This window comes from Mesoplodon bidens (assembly GCF_964165515.1).
Source record: "Mesoplodon bidens genome assembly, chromosome: 5".
Classification (NCBI taxonomy): Eukaryota; Metazoa; Chordata; class Mammalia; order Artiodactyla; family Ziphiidae; genus Mesoplodon; species Mesoplodon bidens.
In genome coordinates, this window is record NC_138161.1 from 45,876,342 (window position 1) to 45,902,563 (window position 26,222).

At 34.3% G+C, this 26,222-nt stretch overlaps 1 protein-coding gene across 4 annotated transcripts in view; it reads left to right on the forward strand.

Moving 5' to 3' along the window:
• Positions 1–26,222, forward strand: part of EPHA6 (EPH receptor A6) — a gene marked incomplete at its 5' end in the record, with an annotated part of 867,182 nt that overhangs the window by 493,534 nt on the left and 347,426 nt on the right. For all 4 annotated transcript variants that reach the window (XM_081234488.1, XM_081234490.1, XM_081234489.1 and 1 more), the window contains one exon: positions 19,978–20,102. In XM_081234488.1, the coding sequence (XP_081090614.1) occupies positions 19,978–20,102 (125 nt within the window). The remainder of the gene's footprint in view (positions 1–19,977; positions 20,103–26,222) is intronic.

The window sequence follows — 26,222 nt, forward strand, 5'->3', positions numbered from 1 at the left end:
GAAAGCCCGCTTGCAGCAACAAAGACACGACACAGCCAAAAACAAAAAACAAAAAAACAGAAAACAGAAAACCTCAAATGGACAATGATATATATAAAGTGTAGAAGGCAGTAGAACAACCCAAATGTGGGAAGATAGTGACTGAGGTTAGGGAAGTCACCTTAGCAAATTATTCTCAGGTTTTTCTGAAGCACAGCTGCAGGCAAGGAAACATCATTGTGGGTATCTGGGAAAAAAAATGTCCTGCAAGCAGAGGTCATTTCTTAGTGAATTTATGATGTGGGCTAATTTTTAGCCTGATAGGCCACTTCTCTTTGAACAGAGATTTGGCTTCCTTAAGAACCAGGCAGAATTATGCAACTAAAGGCTGCAGATTCAAATCAAAGAAATTAATGTGTATGTAGTAAAAAAAAGAAAACCTTGCCCATTAATTCAAATTGATCTCTTAAGTCAAAGTCAGAAAACCATGATAAGAATTACAATAAATGACATAATTCTAAAATTATTAAGAACAGAAGTACATATATTCAGGGTGACACTCAAAATACTTACAGCATAGGCATTATCCAGATTAAAGAGTGCTGGCTGTAAACCATTTATATGGCCATGATAGCATGTACCCACTAAAATGCCATCATTACATTGTCAGATTTCCTTGTTTACCTATCACTTTGCTTACACTAACCTAATATAATTTGAGTATTCATAAATTGTGTTGCTAAATTCCAATTTTAGTTCTTAAAATTAATATTAAATCTTATGTATTTTTCATGTATACTGTACAATTAATTATAAGTTAATGTTAAGAAAACAAATACTACTTGGTTGCATAAACTCACCTTACAAATGTATAGGCTAAAAAATTGTTTTATCCACATACTTTTCCCCCTAGAAACAGAATTTAGAAAAAAAGCCCACAACTACTTAGCACATCATGTTGCATTTTAAATGAAATACAAAAATGTGGCTAAGATTCGCATTATTCATAGTGAATAATAATACTTAGATCATTTTTAGTTTTGAAAATCTTTGTAATCCTATTAACTTTTGCAATAAATATGGAGCAATGCCATTTGGCTTGTTAACAAAGTAGTCAGAAAAATCGCTGGGAAAAAGTGTAACATATGCACTAAATACCTTTGAAGCTACTGTCAGAACGTGAAGTAGAAATTACGAGCTAGCAGCCAATGTGAGAAAACACTAGGTTTTTTTCCGCGTGCAGTTATGACTTGTAAACAACAATGACTAACTAGAGAAAATGAGAGCAAAACACAGGGCTCAGCCAGGTGTTATTTTACGTAAGTTATTTATTCTGCTATTTGATCAGTGATAAGAACAAAATCACCCATATCCTCAGGAACACATCAATGTTTCAAGGCAGCTGTGGGAGCACCTGGCTACTTGTCCTATGTAAAGACTACCTCTATCAAGGAAGAATCAAGATTTATTCCTCTTGGCTTGAACCAGAAACCATGCCAATAAATCTACTGTTGCATTGCATTGTTTCTTTAATGAGAGAACAAAAGCAGTTTTACGTCCTATTTCTGGTGAATTGGCAGGAATACACTTGCATCCTCTTGAATCTGTGTGACAGGTTCCTTCAACATTCCCTCGAGTGGCCAGCAGCATGAGTGCTTTCTCCCTTTGTATATTTTCTATAAATGCACACATACACATACTATTGGTAAGGAAGAAACTTTCTTCTCCCTTCTAGGTTCTTCTGGCTGATCTAAGAATTAAATTGACCTGAGACAAATTGACAAGAGAAAATCAAACAAAAGTTTAATAACATGTATATATGAGAGAAGCTCAGGAAAACTGAGTAACTCACCAAAAAATGGTTGAAACCTTTGCTTTAAATACCACTGTCAGCTAAATACAGAAGAGTATGCAGGGGTAGTGATTTGGGACTTCGAAAGGGAGAAAGGCAATTCACATGGAAATGGAAAAGCATATGTTTGCTGGGCCATGCAGAGACAGTGGGAAACAAAGTGAATTCTGACAGGGCTGACTGACAAGGTTGTCCTACCACATCTAGCCCATATTCTTTACAGACATCTCTAGTGATATCTCTTATTCAGGGAATAGGCCCTTTACCTAAATTCTCTACAGCTAAGGGAGACATAAAAAGAAAGGCTTCCTGAGTCTTCTGTTTCTTAAAAATAATCAGGCTATTTCACTAAGCATGATACCGTCTAGGTCTATCCATGTTGCTGCAAATAACAGAATTTCATTCTTTTTTATGGCTAAGTAATAATTGTGTGTGTGTGTGTGTGTGTGTGTGTGTATCACATGTTCTTTATCCATTCATCTGTTGATGGATACTTGGGTTACTTCCATATCTTGGGGTTACTTCCTTTATTATAAATAATGCTACTATAAACATTGGGGCACATGTATCTTTTCAACTTAGCGTTTTAGATTTTTTTGGATATATACCCAGGAGTGGAATTGCTGGATCATATGGTAGTTCTATTTTCAGTTTTTTGAGGAACCTCCACACTGTTTTCCACAGGGGCTGCACCAATTTACCTTCCCCCCATCAGTGTATAGGAGTTCCCTTTTTTCCACATCCTCGCCAACATTTGTTATTTGTGTTCTTTTTAATGTTAGCCATTCTGACAGGTGTGAGGTGATATCTCACTGTGGTTTTGATTTACTTTTCTCTAATAATTAGTGATGTTGAGCATATTTTCATGTGCCTGTTACCTATCCGTATGTCTTCTTTGGAAAAATGTCTATTCAGGTCTACTGGCCATTCTTTAATCAGATTGTTTGTTTTTTTGATATTGAGCTGTATGAGTTGATTATATATATTTTAGATATTAACCCTTTATCAGTGGTATCATTTGCAAATATTTTCTCCCATTTAGTAGGTTGTCTTTTCATTTTGTCAATGATTTCCTTTGCTTTGTAAAAGATTTTAAGTTAAATTAGGTCCTGTTTGTTTATTTTTGCTTTTATTTCTTTTGCCTTAAGACACAGATCCAAAAAAACTATTGCTATGATTTATGTAAAAGAGTGTTCTGCCTATGTTCTTTTCTGGGATTTTTATGGTTTCAGGTCTTACATTTAGGGCCTCAATCTATTATGAGTTTATTTTTGTATATGGTGTGAGGAAATGTTCTCATCTCATTCTTTTACTTGTAGCTGTCCAGCTTTCCCAGCGCCACTCTTTTTTCTTCATTATATATTCTTGCCTCCTTTGTCATAGATTAATTGACCATAGACACATGGGTTTATTTCTGAGCTCTCTAATGAGATAAATCAGACAAAGACAAATACTCTTTGTTATCACTTATATGTGGAATTTAAAATAATTAAAAACACAAACGAATGAATGCATATAACTGTTGACTGAAAAAAAAAAAGTACAACCTAAAAGTTGAGAGTTATTTTTTATCCGGCAGATACTCTTAAGACTTCAAGCCCAGGAGACAGCATCTCAAATAGCGCTGAGAGACTTCTCCGAAGAGGAAGGGGAGAAGCCAGGATATGTAGGAGTTTTTGCAGCTAAATCAGGTAGTCAGAACATCAAAAGACTACTGTTAATAAAAGAAAACCAGGTTTCTCAAGTTAAGGAATTGCTTTTCAATGTATGGGAAGATGTAAGAGTCTGGGCTCACTGAAATCATCCCTTTGATATGCACCTCAGCTATCTGGGGCTAGTATTCTGAGCTTCCTCAGCCTCTCTGTCAGGGTGTCTGCAGTGGCTGACAACTAGAAGGGCTTGGCAGTGCGCAGCCCATTTGTCTCCATCCTGAGTTCCCTGAGGGCTCACCTTCCAGGCAGCTGTAATGTAATGGCTTGATGGCTGCAACATAGTTTGTTTACTGATATGGCAGGCAATATTTTAGTCCTGATAACAAAACAGAAACTGACTCACAGATATAGAGAACAAACTAATGGTTACCAGTGGGGAGAAAGAGTGGGATGAATGACAACATAAGCATATGGAGTTAAGAGATAAAAACTACTATGTATAAAATAAATAGGCAGCAAGGATATATTGTACAGCAGAGGGAAATACAGACATTATTTTGTAATAACATTAAATAGAGTATAATCTGTAAAAATATCGAAACGAATATATTAGTGTATCCAGGTCTTCTGCCCGTTCTTTAATCAGGTTGCTTGTTTTTAAATCAACTATACTTCAGTTAAAAAATTAATAACCAACCTAAATTAATGCTCATGCCAAAGAGACACATTAGGTGGTGGCAGAGTTTGCTTCCCTACAACAAATATATACTTATATAAAATTGTGAAGATAACTTTCACTTCCAAAAAGTAAGAGAAAAAACCCCAAAGCACAGCTTTTTAAACATTGTACAGCTAGATTACATAAAAAACATATAGAATCTTAGCGTTACAACCTATAAAAGTATGGAATCCAGCAGACTTTTACTGATCAAGAGATGTTAAACTGTGGCGAGGGAAAGTGAGAGTTCAGCTTAGGGGGTGGAACAGGTATCAGGATGATGAAAATGGGTTTGGAATTAGTGAAAAGGCAGTTGATATTGGGAGCACTCAAAATCGATAATCAAATAACTCATAATATTTTGCGTTTTGCTTTTATTTCTCAGTCCAAATACATTTTCAATTGAGACAGTTCAATAATGGAAAATATTGAAAAGAAACTAACCCAAGATGGATTTTAATATTATACAATCAAATTATGGCATAATGTCCATTTTCATCATCACCATATGTTCAAACTCTTATCACTTTGCAATAATCTTTCCTTATTTTCTGGTATTATTATTATTATATGTTATTATTTTCTTACATTAATTCTACTCTCATAAAATGATGATTATATACATGGAATATGTAAATTAATTAGATAGTGTTCACATGGTACCTTAAAGGATTTATAGAACAGAACCTCAGAGGGCAGGACAATTGTCTGAAGCCTTGAAACAAGATTTAAACAAGTTCTGAATAAAAGAGATACTCACATGCAAGGTACCTAATGTGTTTGTGTGGCACTGTACTAGGTCCTATGGGAGCTTCAGATCTTGAAATGTGACACAGTTCCTAAAGTACAGTTGGTAAATGCAGGACTTAGTCTGGAGTCTGCTCCGTATCTTTTATGTAATTGTGAGTAAGTTATTTCCAGTCTGATCCTATTTCCTCAACTTTAAAATGAGAATAGTGTACTTACAGAGTTACAGTGTATTTCAGGTGATTTAATATATGTGAAAGAGCATGAGAAGTTGAAAAGTGAACTACAGTTTATTATTTATTCTATAAAGAGGAATAGAATAGCAAGAGCTTAAGATAAAGGCAGTCAATGCTAGATGTCATGTGGAATAGACAATAAATGTTTTAGGAGTTCAGACATCAAAATCAATTCCATTTGAAGTGATCAAAGAAGTCTTAAGCTAGTCTGTGTTTCTATCTTAAGGGAAAAAAGGTAATTGCTCTATTTTATCTTATAATATGAATAGAAGTCCTTATATATGAATCTCTCTTCTAAAATTCCCAAGTTTATCCATGGATTGTTTCACAGCCCTAAAATGTGAGTGAAAATTTCTGGTGTGTTTATGCACCTTAGGGGTCCAACAGCATAGAAAAAGGTCTTTATTTTTCCTTCTTGAGCCATCTAATAAGCAAGTCCATAACACTTATGAGACTAATTTTCATAAAACTTCTTCATTTCAAATACTTTTGAAGCCAGTCATCTTTCAGCTAGCTTTCTCTCCAATTTTGTATCCTCCTTTAAATTCAAGGATGACGGAAATACAGGGTAACTAAAATTTGATGACACCTCCATAAGTCACATGTATCACTTCATAGTCATAGCTTATAAATATATTAATATTTAGGTTCAACTCTTTGAAATTTATTAAATTTTTAAATTATATTTTTGAAAACAATCTTTAGAATAATGAGCTAAAGCTAAGATTAGTTAGGCTCTTTGAAATAAAATCATATTCCTTTTAAATCAGTTTTAAAAATTATGGATAATGTAATAATTTGTTAATGTAATTTAAAAATCAGTAACTATCAGACAATTATTAGATTTATGTCTGTTTTGCTCTTTTAACATCTAGTTTTCCTAGGCCAGCATGGTAATGGTAAACAGCTATTAGTAGTTTAATGCTATTATAGTTTTAGATATACATATATATGTGTATATATACACACACATATATATATATTTGTTTTGTTTTTTTAGAGAACCCACAGTTTAGTTTTTTTCAGAGCAAAGAAAAGAGAAACTTATGATCACACTAGAAGAAACTCAGCCAGAAGTTTGGAATCTGTACTGAAACAACAGGTTCAATGAGGACAATATCCTGCAAATACAGTTGATTTGCTGTTGCATCTGTCTACTGTTTGTCTAATATTAACAACTGTAAACAGAGTAATACAAATAGTATTTGGAAAAAGCCTTTCACTGTTACAGTGTCAGGCACAACATGCCACTTCTTTTCTTACCATTGGTTTTCTTTGCCTACCTGGGCTTCCTCTTCTTCAGTAAAGTCACTTTTGATATTGAAGGTCTTGAGAATCTCCTCATGAGTTTTCCCTCTTGATCATATTGGCAACAGTCTTGCATGTGATATCAAGCAAACCTTTGATGTTTAAATAGTTTGCAGCCAGAGTAAGTTCAAAAAGTGTTCCTTGGGAAACTTTCAGGAATCCTTCTTCCCAGACAGGGATATCACCCCTTTCTTTTTCTTTGTTCTCATCATCCTCAGGAGAAGGGTCATCCTCGTGGTGGGTGCACCACTGAATGACCTTTTTTAATGCTGCTGTAATTTTACCTAGAAGAATTACTAAAAACCAGTCGTTTTTATTTTAATGTAATATTATGAATAGGGAGATTGTGTGAAGTTAAGATGAAAAGGGACAATTTACTGATTTTTCTCTAGGGCCATGCCAACTTTCTGAGATTTTGGTGGATAGTATATGTTAAATTCCTAGAAAATACTGGCACAACATATATCGTTTTACTGAAACTTGACAGGTAATAATAAGGTCAACAGAATTTCAGACTGGTCTAATTTGAGGACATTTTTTCCCCTTATATGTCAAAGAAACTGCATTTTATAGCATCTTTCATGTCAACAGTTTCTCAAATGCCTCTGAAATGATGTAATAGTCAGTAGAACTATATGGTATTAATCACTGAAAACAACAGCCTAAAGACAAACTTAACAGTGAGCACATTAAATCAGCCAGTCAAAGACTAATAAAATAGAAATTAAAATGGCACAGATTATACTGAAAAGAAATTTAAAGATGATGCTTCAGGTTATACTCTGTATATGTACGTGCTGATAGTGCTGTGTCATTTTGATTCATTATTAATAGTGATTTTTCACTGTGGGTATTGAGAGGTTTCTCTGCAAGTATTTCCACACATTTTTCACTAACATCTTGTTAAGCTACCTGCCAGCTTCATGTTGGCATAGCAAGAAGTAGAAAGATTGAGCATGCTTTGTGTTACACGATGTTAATTTTTCCTTGGGAAAGACTCTTGAAATTCAAAGGTAAAGAATTTTTAAAAAATAGATCAACATTAACTCTGAGGAAAAACTGGAAAAAATTAGTCATATATCACCTACAATTTAAGGCAATACAATCACAAAGAGGGAGACCTCTCCCTTTTCTAATAAGAAATTTAGAGAAAGGGAACCCTGACATTGTAGATTGAATAAGGAAAATCTGTAGGACCAGAGTATCCAAAATGTTTTTTAAGGAAAGAAATTGAATGCTTTTTAAAAGTAATATATCAAATGAGTTAGGTAATTAAATAGATGACTTTTTATCACTGCTTTAGAAACATATTTTTTTAAAAACTTACCACTTGTTCTACTGACTCATAAATGTATTCAAAATTAAGGTCTTCAAAGATAAATCAGTTGAATTGTTTGTTGTAAGTTTCCTATTGTTATTGTAACAAGTCACCACAAACTTATTGTCTCAAAAACAACACATATTTGTTACTATACAGTTCGGGATGTCAGAACTCCAAAATAAGTCTTATAGGGCTGGAGGCTCCAGGAAGGATCCATTCCTTCCCTCTTCCAGCTTCTGCATTCCTTGGTTCACAGCCTTCTCTTGTGTAGATGTCTCCACCTACCTCCCTTTTATGAGCATACTTATGATTATATTGGGCCTACCTAGGTAATCCAGGATAATCTCATCTCAAAACCTTTAATTTAATCAAAACTGCAAAGTCCCTTTACCAGAGAAGAACATTCACAGGTTCTGGGGATTACAATGTGGAAATATTTGGAGGCCATAATTCATCCTATCACAGGTGTCATAAGGTTGAACATATCACAGTGTTTTTCTCAGGTTTAGAAAAAAGACAGAAACTAGAAGGAAAGCACCAATTCTGCTGTATGTAAGTATCACATGTATATCTCAAATTCATAATCAGGTTTTAACTGCACAGGGAAAGTAGATAACAGTATATATTACCATTAAACTCTGATTACAGGAAAAAACACATCATGAGCAGATATCATTAGAATATATTATGCTATCTAAAGCACAGTATATTTAATAAACATTTCCAAAACAAGATATAGATCAGAAATATTTGGAAGCATGTTATTAGGTTTCAAAAAAGTGTCAATTCACATGATAAATATCACATTTACAAAATTTCACAAGTAAAATTACTATATTGAGTATAGTGTGTTTCTCTTCTGTGCATACACAGAAGAAACACTGTTGCATGTTCTTGCTCTGCAGTTATACCCATTGGTTCATTAGCAAAGAAAAGGGGAAAATCATATTGTCTTAAAAGTCTTCTCTGAGTTGTACTTTCTGGTATGTATTATTTATTTATTATATAATTGTTCTTAATTCACATTTCATCATGTTGGTTATAATTCCTTTATATCACACATACACATCTTTCTAGAAAGAAGCACAGGGAAAAAAAGAAAGGAGAGGATGAAGCAAAGAGACACAGAAAAGCACTAAGAAATGACATGAAGAAAAAATGAAGGAAGAGGGATAGGAAGAAGAGAAAGAAGAAAAAAAGAAGAAAGGTTGATAGATAAGCAAAGTGGAAGAGTTAATTCTATTATACTAAAGGCAGCACTAGGACTAGGTGGAAGTTATTGGAAGAAAAAAATGACTCCATATGAGTACTTTTTATCAGTTAAAGATTTTCAAAAGAGAATGGGCGAGCAACCTCCCTGAGTAGGGGAAGGAAGATACAGGGCCTTCAACCATGTGAGGAGGATACAGCAGGTGCCGGAGAGACAGACATTCAAGATGGCAGAGCAGTAAGACATAGATATCACCTTCCTCCCCACAAATACATCAGAAATACATCTACATGTGGAACAACTCCTACAGAACACCTACTGAACACTGGCAGAAGACCTCAGACTTCCCAAAAGATTTTCTTTTTTTCCTTTTTCTCTTTTTGTGAGTGAGAATGTTACGTTTCTTTGTGTGATTTTGTCTGTATAGCTTTGTTTTTGCCATTTGTCCCAGGGTTCTGTCTGGCCGTTTTTTTGTTTGTTTGTTTGTTTGTTTTAGTACAGTTTTTAGTGTTTGTTATCATTGGTGGATTAGTTTTTTGCTTTGGCTGCTATCTTTTTCTTTTCTTATTTTTCATTTTTAATAATTTTTTTATTTTTTATTTTAATAACTTTTATTTTATTTATTTCTTTTTTTCTCCTTTTCTTTTGAGCCATGTGGCTAACAGGGTCTTCATGCTCCAGCTGGGTGTCACACCTGTGACTCTAAGGTAGTAAAGCCAAGTTCAGGAAATTGGTCCACCAGAGACCTCCCAGCTCCATGTAATATCAAATGGCAAAAGCTCTCCCAGATATCTCGATCTTAATGCTAAGACCCAGCTCCACTCAAATGACCAGCAAGTGACAGTGCAGGACACCCTATGCCAAACAACTAGCAAGACAGGAATACAACCCCACCCATTAGCAGAGAGGCTGCCTAAAATCATAATAAGGTCACAGATACCCCAAAAAACACCACCAGACACGGTCCTGCCCAACAGAAAGACAATATCCAGCATCATCCACCAGAACACAGGCACCAGTCCCCTCCACCAGGAAGCCGGTACAACTGACTGAACCAACCTTAGCCACTGGGGGCAGACACCAAAAACAACAGAAACTGTGAACCTGTGAAAAGGAGACGCCAAACACAGTAAGTGAAGCAAAATGAGAAGAAAGAGAAACACAGAGCAGGTGAAGGAGCAACGTAAAAACCCACCAGACCAAACAAATTAAGAGGAAATAGGCAGACTACCTGAAAAAGAATTCAGAGAAATGATAGTAAAGATGATCCAAAATCATGGAAATAGAATGAAGAATATACAAGAAAGGTTTAACAAGGACCTAGAAGACCTAAAGAGTAAACAAACAATGATGAACAACACAATAAATGAAATTAAAAATTCTCTAGAAGGAATCAATAGCAGAATAACTGAGGCAGAAGAAAGTATAAGTGACCTGGAAGATAAAATAGTGGAAATAGCTACCACAAAGCAGAATAAAGAAAAAAGAATAAAAAGACTTGAGGACAGTCTCAGAGACCTCTGGGGCAATATTAAACGCACCAACATTCAAATTGTAGAGGTCCAAGAAGAAGAAGAGAAAAAGAAAGGGACTGAGAAAATATTTGAAGAGATTATAGTTGAAAACTTCCCTAATATGGGAAAGGTAATAGTCATTCAAGTCCAGGAAGCACAGAGCAGTGCCATATAGGATAAATTCAAGGAAAAACACACCAAGACACATATTAATCAAACTATCAAAAATTAAATACAAAGAAAATATATTAAAAACAGCAAGGGAAAAACAAAAAATAACACACAAAGGAATCCCCATAAGGTTATCAGCTGATTTTTAAGTGGACACTCTGCAGGCCAGAAGGGAGTGGCAGGATATACTTAAAGTAATGAAAGGGAAAAACCTACAACCAAGATTACTCTACCCAGCAAGGATCTCATTAAGGTTTGATGAACAAATTAAAACCTTTAAAGACAAGCAAAGGTAAGAGAATTCAGCACCAACAAACAAGCTTTACAACCAATGCTAAAGGAACTTCTCTAGGCAGGAAACACAAGAGGAGGAAAACACCTACAGTAACAAACCCAGAATAATTAAGAAAATGGTAATAGGAACATACATATCAATAACTACCTTAAATGTAAATGGATTAAATGCTCCAAACAAAAGACATAGACTGACTGAATGGATACAAAAAACAAGACCCATATATATGCTGTCTACAAGAGACCCACTTCAGACTTAGGGACACATACAGACTGAAAGTGAGGGGATGGAAAAAGATTCCATGCAAATGGAAATCAAAAGAAAGCTGGAGTAGCAATTCTCATATCAGACAAAATAGACTTTAATATAAAGACTATTACAAGAGACAAAGAAGGACACTACATAATGATCAAGAGATCGAGAAGATATAACAGTTGTAAATATATATGCACTCAACTTAGGAGCACCTCAATACATAAGGCAAATACTAACAGCCATAAAAGGGGAAATCGACAGTAACATAATCATAGTAGGGGATTTTAACACCCCACTTTCACCAATGGACAGATCATCCAAAATGAAAATAAATAAGGAAACACAAGCTTTAAATGATACGTTAAACAAGATGGACTTAATTGATATTTATAGGACATTCCATCCAAAAACAACAGAATACACATTTTTCTCAAGTGCTCATGGAACATTCTCCAGGATAGATCATAGCTTGGGTCACAAATCAAGCCTTGGTAAATTTAAGAAAATTGAAATTGCATCAAGTATCTTTTCCGACAACTATGAGACTAGATATCAGTTACAGGAAAAAAAGCTGTAAAAAATACAAACACATGGAGGCTAAACAATACACTACTAAATAACCAAGAGATCACTGAAGAAATCAAAGAGGAAATAAAAAAACACCTAGAAACAAATGAGAATGGAAACACGATGACCCAAAACGTATGGGATGCAGCAAAAGCAGTTCTAAGAGGGAGGTTTATACCAATAAAATCCTACATCAAGAAACAAGAAACAACTCAAATAAACAACCTAACCTTACACCTAAAGCAATTAGAAAAAGAAGAACAAAAACCCCCAAAGTTAACAGAAGGAAAGATATCATAAGTATCAGATCAGAAAGAAATAAAAAAGAAATGAAGGGAACAATTGCAAAGATCAATAAAATAAAAGCTGGTTTTCTGAGAAGATAAACAAATTGATTAACCATTAGGCAGACTCATCAAGAAAAAAAGGGAGAAGACTCAGATCAATAGAATTAGAAATGAAAAAGGAGAAGTGACAACTGACACTGCAGAAATACAAAGGATCATGAGAGATTACTACAAGCAACTCTATGCCAATAAAATGGACAACCTGGAGGAAATGGACAAATTTTTAGAAATGCACAACCTTCCGAGACTAAACCAGCAAGAAATAGAAAATATAAACAGAACAATAACAAGCACTGAAATTGAAACTGTGATTAAAAACCTTCCAGCAAACAAAACCCCAGGACCAGATGGCTTCACAGGCGAATTCTATCAAACATTTAGAGAAGAGCTAACTCCCATCCTTCTCAAACTCTTCCAAAATATAGCAGAAGGAGGAACACTCCCAAACTCATTCTACGAGGCCACCATCACTCTGATACCAAAACCAGGCAAAGATGTCACAAAGAAAGAAAACTACAGGCCAATATCACTGATGAACATAGATGCAAAAATCCTCAGCAAAATACTAGCAAACAGAATCCAACAGCATATTAAAAGGATCATACACCATGATCAAGTGGGGTTTATCCGAAGAATGCAAGGATTCTTCAGTGTATGCAAATCAATCAATGTGGTACACTGTATTAACAAATTGAAGGAGAAAAACCATATGATGCTCTCAATAGATGCAGAAAAAGCTTTCAACAAAATTCAACACCCATTTATGATAAAAACCCTCCAGAGTGTAGGCATAGAGGGAACTTACCTCAACATAATGAAGGCCATATATGACAAACCCACAGTCAACATCATTCTCAATGGTGAAAAACTGAAACCATTTCCACTAAGATCAGGAACAAGACAAGGCTGTCCACTCTCACCACTATTATTCAACATAGTTTTGGAAGTTTTAGCCCCAGCAATCACAGAAGAAAAAGTAATAAAAGGAATCCAAATCAGAAAATAAGAAATCTGTCGCTGTTTGCAGATGACATGATACTATACATAGAGCGTCCTAAAGATGCTACGGGAAAACTACTAGAGCTAATCAATGAATTTGGTAAAGTAGCAGGATACAGAATTAATGCACAGAAATCTCTTGCATTCCTATACACTAATGGTGAAAAATCTGAAAGAGAAATTAAGGAAACACTTCCATTTACCAGTGCAACAAAAATAATAAAATAACTAGGAATAAACCTACCTAAGGAGGCAAAAGACCTTTATGCAGAAAACTATAAGACACTGATGAAAGAAATTAAAGATGATACAAATAGATGGAGAGATATACCATGTTCTTGGATTGGAAGAATGAACACTGTGAACATGACTATACTACCCAATGCAATCTACAGATTCAATGCAATCCCTATCAAACTACCACTGGCATTCTTCATAGAAGTAGAACAAAAATTTTCACAATTAGTATAAAAACACAAAAGACCCTGAATAGCCAAAGGAATCTTGAGAAAGAAAAGTGGAGTTGGAGGAATCAGGCTCCATGATTTCAGACTATACTGCAGAGCTACAGTAATCAAGACAGTATGGTACTGGCACAAAAACAGAAATATAGATCATTTAAACAGGAAGGAAAGTCCAGAGATAAACCCACACACACGGTCATCTTTTTTTTATATAAAGGAGGCAAGAATATACAATGGAGAAAAGACAGCCTCTTCAATAAGTGGTGCTGGGGAAACTGGACAGCTACATGTAAAAGAATGAAATTAGAACACTCCCTAACACCATACACAAAAATTAACTCAAAATGCATTAAAGACCTAAATGTAAGGCTAGACACTATCAAACTCTTAGAGGAAAACATAGGCAGAAGACTCTATGACATAAATCACAGCAAGATCCTTTTTGACCCACCTCCTAGAGAAATGGAAATAAAAACAAAAATAAGCAAATGGGACCTAATGAAACTTAAAAGGTTTTGCACAGCAAACGATACCATAAACAAGATGAAAGACAACCCTCAGAATGGGAGAAAATATTGGCAAATGAAGCAACTGACAAAGGATTAATCTCCAAAATTTACAAGTAGCTCATGCAGCTCAATATCAAAGAAACAAGCAACCCAATCCAAAAATGGGCAGAAGACCTAAATAGACATTTCTCCAAAGAATATATACAGATTGCCAACAAACACATGAAAGGATGCTCAACATCCCTGATCATTAGAGTAATGCATATCAAAACTACAATGAGGTATCACCTCACACCAGTCACAATGGCCTTTATAAAAAATCTACAAACAATAAATGCTGGAGGGGGTGTGGAGAAAAGGGAACCTACCTGCAGTGTTTGTGGGAATGTAAATTGATACAGCCACTATGGAGAACAGTATGGAGGTTCCTTAAAAAAACTAAAAATAGAACTACCATATGACCGAGCAATCCCACTACTAGGCATATACCCTGAGAAAACCATAATTCAAAAAGAGTCATGTACCACAATGTTCATTGCAGCTCTATTTACAATAGCTAGGACATGGAAGCAACCTCAGTGTCCATCAACAGATGAATGGATAAAGAAGATGTGGCACACATATACAGTGGAATATTACTCAGCCATAAAAAGAAATGACATTGAGTTATTTATAGAGCGGTGGATGGGACCTAGAGTCTGGCATACAGAGTGAAGTAAGTCAGAAAGAGAAATAGCATATGCTAACATATATATATGGAATCTAAAAAAAAAAAGTGGTTCTGAAGAACCTAGGGGCAGGATAGGAATAAAGACGCAGACGTAGAGAATGGACTTGAGGACATGGGGAGGGGGAAGGGTAAGCTGGGTCGAAGTGAGAGAGTGGCATGGACGTATATACACTACAAAATGTAAAATAGATGGCTGTTGGGGAGCAGCCGCATAGCACAGGGAGATCAGCTTTGTGCTCTGTGACCACCTAGAGGGGTGGGATAGGGAGGGTGGGAGGGAGTTGCAAGAAGGAGGATATATGGAGATATATGTATATGTATAGCTGATTCACTTTGTTATAAAGCGGAAACTAACACACCATTGTAAAGCAATTATACTCCAATAAAGACGTTAAAAAAATAGAATGGATAGCTTTGTGAAGAAGTATACTCTTTAGTGCAACTGCTGAATTAAGACGTGAATACTCAGCTATCAGTGGTGCATTGAAGGGTTTTCTGCATTGCTTGCTGAAAAGAAATTTATTAAATGGCTTGTAAGATCTGTCCTAATATTACGATTCTGTTACTCAGCATTCACTATTAAGATTTTCATTGTCACAAACACATGTGCATAAGAGTGTGCGCTCGCTCGCTCTCACTCTCACCTTCCCTCAATTTCTCTGTTTCTCATCTAAACACACACACACTCATCCACACAGGCTATCCCAATTTATAAGCCTTCATATGCCCACTATGCTTAGTAGATGACTGAGAATTAGCAACATTTGATAGATCTTTAGGAAAACACATTATCTCATGACCCATGGCATAAGTCTTGATTACGTGCTCAAAATAAGACGTATTTGTGATAATCCACAGTGTGATTTTGAACTGTAGTTTTAGTGTTTGATATTTTAAATTTTCAAGAAATAACCTTGACATTTTTTGAGTTAATGTCAAAATTGGCCTTCACATCTTGTCGTTAAACAATTGCTCACTTCTCTGAACCTCAGTGTCCTCATCTTTAAAGTGGAGACAGTCTCCTTCCCATAGATTTATGAGAATGAAATAAGATAACATACATGGTATAAAGTAAATGTTTAATAAAAATTGATTAACACTTAATTAGGAGCAAAATAATTAACTAACTAGAACAATTCACTGTTTCTTCAGATATCTCCATGTAAGCATAAGAAAACAAAGCTTTTCTAAGTGTGAATAAGATCTCTTTTGCTAACTAAATCCACTTCCTACTTTTATTTTCAATTTTTGTTACACAGTTTTTGGTAAACTATTTGAGATTCAGAAAATGTAGTAATCAAAAAGGTTTGTATTAAAACCATTTTCAGAAATGTGGTAATCTGTTCAACAATCATTTATGTTGAAGGTCAAAGCTAAGATTTTTGAAAGTTTAAGAAAGGATGTATATCAGAAGTACAATCCTGCTGAAGGCTATACTGAACACGTAATTCTTACTCAGGAAACATTGCTTGAGTCTTTAGGTCTTTCAGTTAGCTTCTGATCTGACAAACTCCAGAAGATATTATTTCCCTGACTATTTCTCTCCTTCTGTGACTTTTTAGAATCAGAAGTAAAGATCAATTAGTTGCCCTTTTGTGTCCTAAAATCAGTTTTTCTCATGTGGAGGAATAAATGTATTTTCTGCGTTATATCAGTTGGCGCTACAGTGTTGTCACAACATGCCAAATTCAGATGCTATGTAACCTTGAATTATTAAGACAAATTCATTAAATATATTCAAAACAAATGCTTTAGCTTTCATGCATTGAAACCTTATTTTAAAATGAAATTCTGTATAGTGTTGTTCTTCTCTGAAAATATAAAATGCAGCATTTGGGTTTTATTGACCTATTAATTGTTTCCCACATCCTCTGCTTTCAAACTCATTAAGTGTTTAAAATGCATGCTTAGTGTATATTGATACAGCTTTTTTCAAAACCAATATGGTAATAATAGTATGACACAAAATCCAAATTATATAAAGCAATTTTCTCTATAAAATAATTTAACAATATCAAAATTTATGCACAAAAATTTGTGCATAAAATGTCAGAACTCTAACAGGACAATATTGGAAACTTCAACATCCAACATTAGAGGAGTGACTTGATAAAGTATCAGCATAATTGAATATTTTAGCCATTGAAGTAAAAATTATAGAAACTATATTAAAGTATGGAATAGGGATAAGAATATATGGTTTAAAATAGAATTATCTAGAATTAGGTATATTTAACAACTATGTAAAACATGGATGTTTACATATGAAAGGAATGTGCAAAAGTGAAGAAATTTTAGGATTTACATAGATCTTAGACCCTGAAGTCCATTTGTAAGTGAAGATTCTATGTAGTTAGGGAATAGATTCTTTATTTCTCTTTTATAAAAGTATAGGAGAGGATTCATATAATTTAGGTGATGTGTCTGTACAATTAATTAACCATTGGACAAATGGAAATAGAAAAGATAGTACCTAGATTTTAACCAGTAGTCATTCTAAAATGCTACTGGCCTAACTGAATTTCTTATAAGTTTTGCAAGGATTATATCATTTGTCCTTGAGTGCTAAATCATTATGAGGCAAAAAGTATTAACACTGGTAATAGTGCTTTGTGATATTGTACATTAAACTGAAAAATAAACTATAAGATTGTATACATGAAAAGGACATTTTCAAAAGTTGTAAGAAACTCATATACTTTAATCAACTTCTTATTTGTTTTATTCACTTTAAAGTTATAATTTTTCCATAAAGCACCATTTAATACATTATTATACTATAATCCAAGAACATTAATGCATTTTTCAACAGGGATAAATTTATTAATGGTAATTTATTAGCAGTGAATATGACTCAATTTAAATAGTGAATTATCAGAACACTTTCTTATTTACCATATTACCCATTTCTATTTTAGCTTATGGCACAAACTTCTATTTCTTATAAATTTCTATAATTATCGCACATTTTAAGAATATATCTTAATCCAGCAATATTGCTGTCACTGAACAGCTGAAAAGAGTTTTAAATGTACTTTCTAAAGTACTCAATTCCTTAGGGGAACCAAACTTGTCATTCTCACAAATTTAAGAAAGTACTGAATAGTTTATCCTTAAGATACAAAGGCAACATTGGGAAGTAAATTACCACATTTAATACTTGAGTCTTATAAGTTTAAAGAATTTTCATCTTGATCATAGAGAATCAATTTTTTCAAATCCTATTTTCAACTGCAATTGGTACATTTGAATGGATTTCTGAAAATGAACGGGAAAGATATCATGAGTTCATAATGAAACTTCTAATTCGAGTTTACTAGTATAGGGTTTTTACTTACCTTCATTGGTCTGGTATCTGTATCTCCTTTTTCCCATAGGAAAAAAAAAATCCTAGTTCTCAATAACACCAACAAAATTACTCATTTGATTTATCCCTCAATACACACACACACACACACACACACACACACATTCAGAATTACAATACCAGTAGTACCATTAACAATATCATTACTAAAAACAGTTTAATAATTTTTGCAGTTTTTTTTAGTACTTAAAATATGTTCTATTGGTATGTATGTTAAGTTACTGTGTTTTAATGTCATTTTAAGTAGTTCCTCTTGAAGACTATACTTTCAACTCAATACACAGCTTTCTTTCTACTGATTTTTTGAGATTGCTCTTTTAAACGTTAATTTATTTTTTAATTATTTAAAATATTTACAGGGTTCCAAAGTAAATCTTCAGGGGAAGATATATTCAGAGATGTTTTGCTTCTCACCCTGTAGTGTCCATCCTATTGCCTCCCACCCTCTAAGGGTAACCATTATTATTCGTTTTTATTCTAGGTTTATCCTTACATTGTTTTTTATACATTTTTCTCCATCTCACTTTCTTCACTTAAAAATATATCCTGAAATAACTCCATTCTAGTATTTATATATGGTCACAATTCCTTTTTACAATTTCATAATTCTCTGGTGGATGTAGCGTAGTTTTTTCAATCAGTCCCTTATTGATGGGCATTTAAATTGTTTCCGATCTTTACAAATAAATCTCAGTGAGTAGTCTTATAAATATGTCACTTTGTATTTCTGCAGTGTTTCTTTCAGATAGAGTCCCAAAAGCCAAAGCATAAATGAATATACAATTTGCCTTAAATTGTTAAATTTCCCTTTATAAGGATTGTGCCATTTTGCCTTTACACCAACAATGTATTAAAGTGCTTTTCCCTATAGCCTAGCCAACAGAGCCTGGTGTCAAATTTTTGGATTTTTTGCCAATCTAATAGATGAGAAATGGTATCTCAGTATATTTAATTTGTATTTTTTAAGAGTGAGTTTTAACTTCTATGTAAAAAACTCTATGTAAAAGATAAGTAATTAGAATATTTAAAAATGAGAAGTATTTTGTTAGATAAAAGAGCCTGCAGTATATGCATTCTAGTTAAATTTTGAAGTTTAACACAAGATTACTTTAGGTTAGGATTGGATTGTTAAAACAATGTTATATAGAAGAAGGAGATAGACATGACTGTGAAAATGAACTTCAGAAATTAAATATTTCAGTTTTATTCAAATATCATAGAAACCATGCAAAAGAAATAATCCTCACATTGATAAGCAAAAATTTACTGTAGTTAAGAAGTTTGTGATATAAACTTCTATAAAGTACTAAGACTTTATAAAGTACCAAGTCTTGAAGGAAAGTCTATAAATGATCTTGTAATTGCAGAGGATTTTCTATAGCAAACTTAGATTTGATTAAATATAGAAGTCAAGTCTATTGTACTTCAAGTTGTAGCCCAAAACCAAAGCCAGTTTAAGAAAAATTGTTGTCCTCCAGCAAAACCAGAGATGGTGAGTTCTGGTCCTTATTCGTGGACTATCTGAGTCTTTCCTATGTTCCTTAATAATGTTTCTAAATATATTTTAATATTTTATTTGGATTGAATAAAGGAGATCCTGTCATATTACTCTGACATCAATAACTAATGTCCACTTCAGCAAGAATTGTGTTTTCCTTAGAAGACAAAATATTAAAGAAAGGATTATGGAGAATGATTCCTGCCAATTAATTCTCAGTTATTTTCTTTCCTTTCAGCACCTTCCCTGATAGGTATGGTAAGGAAGGACTGGGCATCCCAAAATAGCATTGCCATATCATGGCAAGCACCTGCTTTTTCCAATGGACCCATACTGGACTACGAGATCAAGTACTATGAGAAAGTAGGTCTTATTTGGAGCTTCCTAAAACTCTACATATACATATATATGCATATATGTATATACTAAACATGTTATTATACAATATTATTTTACTTTAAAACCTATTCTTTTTCGGCCTAACATCATACCTACTATGTCTTTGAGTACTCTCCAATATACTATTGTGCTTATAATTTCTTAATTAATTTGTCTTGTTTTATGTCAGATTAAAGTAGAAGACACAAGATGTTCATCTCTACCTTCACTTACTCTAGGGAGTTTTACAATAGAGTTAGAAGTTGTAACTACTTCAACTTACAGTTTAATTGACACAACATTGTTTCTAAAACTCACTTGGGAAGAAATAGTAAAATGGAATTACCATAATCTAAAGCAATTTCGTGTAGGCCATATCTTTTGCCAATGAGTTTAAACTTACAGTCCGCTAAAATTTGGAAAGTATGATTTAAGGTTTAAATGGAAATAGCTGATGAATTAAAATTTTTCTTTACATTCAGGTCAGCTGATTTATTTTATAAGTTAGCAAGATAAATATGGTTAATAAATCAACTTTTAACCTTAATTTCCATTTCTGTCATTTAAAATTGTTCTCAGTTACTATATTTTCCCAAATTATATACTTACTTAGTTTTATGGTATTCACATACATTCTTTCTTTATGCTTTTCCCTCCATCCCTCACCATTATGATATTGTCCTATAGATATTATAGCAGAACATATAGTCAGTTCTGATAATATGTCCTATTGGGCTGATACTACCCTGGAATATTGATGAAGTGAGCATTACATTTAAAAAATTATAATGTAAGGGCTTCCCTGGTGGCGCAGTGGTTGAGAGTCCGCCTGCCGATGCAGGGGACACGGGTTCGTGCCCCGGTCTGGGAGGATCCCACATGCCACGGAGAGGCTGGGCCCATGAGCCATGGCCACTGAGCCTGCGCATCCGGAGCCTGTGCTCCGCAACGGGAGAGGCCACAACAGTGAGAGGCCCGTGTACCGCAAAAAAAAAAAAAAAAAAAAAAATTATAATGTAAAAATTGTATATAATTCCCAGTGGTATATTAAAATAAGAAAGAACTTGTGTTTCTGTAACTTACTAGAAGCAAAGGAACATCACAAATAAATTTAGGTTTCCTATGGAGAAACGTAGGGCAAGAAGAGAAATAGAAGTCTTTGTTTTTCTATTCTGCTGCTTCTGAGCAAATGTAAGTTTGAAAAGGGGAGAAGTAACTCAGTAGCATGGCTGTATCTAGTAATTTCAGAATTACGTAGTCAATGAAAACTATCATTATTATTAACTGACATGGATAAATCCTTGGTCTAAGAAAGGAGGAATTGACTCCGTTTAATTGGCCTATAGATTCTGCAGATTGGTCTAGCCAGCATGTGCTAAGAAATCCTGTTGGGCTATTCTTTCAAATGTTACAACCCGTAGCATCCTGTCACAAAAATATACGTATTTTCCATCCACTCGTTTAAATATATCTTCATGTACTCAAAAATTCAGAGTATTTAAAAAGCAATGCACACATATTTTTAAGAAACTTTTCAGAATAAAAATATTTCTCTGTGTTTTATAAAGGTTATATTTCATACACAGAAAATCACTCCTATTCTATTGTCCTTTTTACGTCATTGTTTGAAGATGAAAATAACTCGCAATAGTTCCAATTAAAGAAAAACTACACTGATACCATAAAAAGAGAACCACATTCATCCAGTCAAATCTTTATAAATTAATAATATTCTGAAAGATGGTCATTGACATAATATCCATGATTGAATGCTAGAATAAATAGTGTTATGAAGGAATTTATTTTGTAAGAAAATGGCAGTGATCCAGTGCTAATGGATTAAACATGGAGTTGGAAGCAAAGGATTCCTAATTCATGTACTGACTCTGACTCTCATTATGCTTGTGGTCAGGAAAAAGTCTATTAATCTCCCTATGTCTCAGACTTCACATTTATAAAATGGAAATAAAGATATCAACTCGTCTGGTGGAGAGTAAAGATTAATTATGAACAGACCTGAAGATGAAGAGTGTATGAAGTCAGTATTAAATATCATTTAAGAGAACATTAGGGTAATATTTGGCATATTATATAGTACAATATAGAATCAGAGCACAATAGCATGGGAATTATGCACAAACTAAATAAAAATTATATCTGCATACATAAATACATAATGTGTAGGCAATCAATCAAGATGTTAGAATATCAAACCTCTCAGAGAAAGCATAAAATGACTGACAGCATTAAAACTTTTCCCAACTATGACTTCAGATTCTTACTGTACCTTTTATATATCTATATCTATAACGTGGTTTCTCCTCCCAAGAATTATTTTTATAAAGCTTATAACTAGGGCAACCTACAGTAGGACTCTTAGTTAAAAGTGCTAATTTCTTTATTAGGAATCTAAATATAGTTCAGTAGGAAAAGCAAAATACAAAGCAGTACATGTACAAATGATCCTATTTGGGGAACACAAATATTCCCCCATCTATGTATATTTTTGTGTGGTTATATTAACATACAGAATATGGAATGGAAATATGCTGTGTTAGGTGTTACCTATTGGGTTAGAATGGGATGAGGGGTGGAAGTACATAGATGGAGTTAAGAGAGAGAGCAAGGTAGCAAATATAGATAAATATGGATGGATGGATGGATGGATAGATCCTAAATAGCTTTGGTAGCTGTCCTAGATCAAGTTGCTGAAAGGCAGACCCTGAGATGGGAATTTGTGTGTAAGTGATTAATGATGAACGCTCCCAGGAGAACTGGTAAGACAATGGGGAGGCAGGACTATGAAGGAAGATGCAAATCAAACTCAGAGTGAGCAGGGGAGCTCTGGAGTCTAAATTACGTCTCAGAGTTCATCGTATGGAGACAAAGAAGCTGAGCTTCCATACTCAGGCTCCAGTCAGTCATTGACCACAGGCCTGAATGGACATATACATGTGGTATTCAGGAAAAAGTCATAGGCACATCTGGTTCTCCATTGTGGCTCCAGTTGCCCAAGTTTAGGTGTCTAAAGTAGATGGCAGGTACAAGCCTTTAAATGCAAAACGCTTAGAAGCTAGGGGGTGGGAGCACGAACAGGTAAAGGTGATCCAAGTAGATCTCATGGCACACCAACTAATGACTAAGGCACCTCAGTGCTCAGAGAGCTAGTAGAGAATTTTACTTCTTGGTTCATTATGATATCCATAGTCTCCTCAGTCTTTAATATTGGTGCCTCAGTCTTTAATTTATGGCATTTAAACTTTACATTTCCTTTCAATCAAAGATATAGTATATTGCTAAACTTAATTAATATACAAATGATCAATATTCCTCCATTCTCTGAGGAATTCATGCTTTTTATTAAGTTATTGTGTTAGGATCAATATTCTGTAAATCAGGAGAGAAGTTAAGCTGCTTAGAATGTGAAGTGTCTACAAATATCTGAGGTCAAACACATACTGTTATTACCAGTGAGCTTTGCTTAGAAAAAGGCATTGGCATAAATGTTCAAAAATTTGAGTTTGGCTCAGACCTTAACTTTCTTAGGCGTGTTTTCTCATCTGTAAAGTAAGGGTCCAGAAAGATAATCTCTTCCATTTTTAGCTGTTTCCAAATGCTGCTATGTTTGTGTTTGTACAGTTATATAGATATGTTATACTATCTTTCAAAGAACTTACGTATACTAAAATTAAATACATACACACATTTTAAAAAATACATCACCACAGGGAATAATCTTCACATCATAATTATATATAAAAATTAAAACCCTGCTATGATTGTCTTTTGTTTCTGTGTGTGTGTGTGTGTGTGTGTGTGTGTGTGTGATGAGAGGGCTATGGAGAAGAAAATATATTGCTTGTGGGTTATAATTAATTAGATATTCTCTATTCAGTTAATTATACTCCCCCAATTCTTGATTACTTTTCTCTTTTCATACTCAAAAAGTGTTTTATTTTTTTAAACTCACATGAATATAGTTTGAATATGAAAAGTCACTTAAAATAATGAAGAAAGTCATGCATGTTACCAAAAAAGTTTATATTTTGTATTTACTTACTAACAATGCTTTTCTTTAAAGTAGAGCCTCCTCATAATGAGGGAACTGTTAAAAACCATGAAGACAATTTAGGTGATACACAATTTATATAAAACTTCATGAAGTGGATGGTCTCCTTTCAAGGAAGTGCCAAATGGGCCGGAAGGCAGGGAGCTTTTATAGCACAAGGAATAAAGAACAAGGGAGACAAAAAGAGAAAATATCTGATTGGCTGGAGCCACACAGTCAACCTTGTTTAGGGTGAGAATGAACAAGGAAAGAAGTATATAGCCCAGACCTGGCTTGGCGTTTGGGGACTGGGTAACTGGATATACTGCATGTTTTTTTTTAATTGAAGTATAGTTGATTTACAATGTTGGTTAATTCTGCTGTACAGCAAAGTGACTCAGTTATACATATATATACAATCTTTTTTGTATTGTTTTCTGTTATGGTTTATCCCAAGACATTTAATATAGTTCCCTGTGCTTTACAGTAGGACCTTGTTGTCCATCCATTCTATATGTAGTAGTTTGCATCTACTAACCCCAAACTCCCAGTCCATCCCTCCCCCACCAGCCCCACTTGGCAACCACAAATCTGTTCTCTATGTCTGTGAGTCTGTTTCTGCTTCATAGATAGCAGAAATATGACATTTGTGTCATATTTTAGATTCCATATGTAAGTGACATCATATGGTATTTGTCTTTCTCCTTCTGACTTACTTCACTTAGTATGATAATCTCTAGTTGCATCCATGTTGCTACAAATAGCATTATTTCGTTCTTTTTATGGCTAAGTAATATTCCATTGTATATATGTACCACATCTTCTTTATCCATTCATTTGTCAATGGACATTTAGGTTGTTTCCATGTTTTGGCTATTGTGAATAGTGCTGCTATGAACATAGGGGTGCATGTATCTTTTTGAATTATAGTTTTCTCTGGATATATGCCCAGGAGTGGGATTGCTGGATCACATGGTAATTCTATTTTTAGTTTTCTGAGGAACCTCCATACTGATTTCCATAGTGGCTGCACCAACTTCCATTCCCACCAACAGTGTAGGAGGGTTCCGTTTTTCCACACCCTCTCCAACATTTGTTATTTGTAGACTTTTTAATGATGGCCATTCTGACTGGTGTGAGGTGGTGCCTCATTGTAGTTTTGATCTGCATTTCTCTAATAATTAGGGATGTTGAGCAGCTTTTCATGTGCTTCTTGGCCATCTGTGGATATACTGAGTTTTTGATCCAGCAGAGCTTTTACAGAGACACAAAATTATCAGTTTTGGTTTGCTGACTTGGCACTCCAGATGGGAGCGGTTCTATCTTGGACTTAGAAAGTTATTTCAATAAGTCAGTAAGACATCATCTGTCCCCAACCCCTCAGTCTCCACCTTCGACATGTTGTGGACCCTCCTGCAGTCAGTAAATATCAAAACTCTCATTGAACATCAAATACACCATTCCCTTAGCTCTGCTCCTACCTCCTTTCTTTACCCTTTGTTTTCACATTTTTAATTTTTCTTCTCCTTTGTTTCTCTGCCCATAGTACTTTTCTTTCTCTTGCTTCTTTGTTCTTTTATTATATTTATCAAAGACAGTCTTGATTAGAGTCATTTATGTGTGTATCTGACTCCCTCACTAGCTTGGAAGGCCCTGAATAAAGGAGATCATTTCTTGTTTGTCTTTGTCACCCAACCTTGAGTCAGTGCCTAACACCACTGTTTGCTTTCAGTCAAATTCTAAAGAAAGTAATAAAATCCTCTCTTTGTTCAGAACTAATTCAGAGGAAATTGAAACAACTTACAAACCACTGTGAAATTACCCCTAACAATTAAGAAAAAAAGAAAGAAAGCCCCGAGAACTTCCTGTTTCTACCTGTTCATAAGAAGGACACACACTGATATCCATCAGCTGAGACAATGCTCTGTTAATAAATAGAATGTAAGCACATGAGGGCAGGGATTTCTTTTGTCCACGTTCATATCCTTAGCACTCAGAAAGGCACATAGCTCATAATTCATAGGCAACGATAGTTGGCCAATTATATGCCAGATACT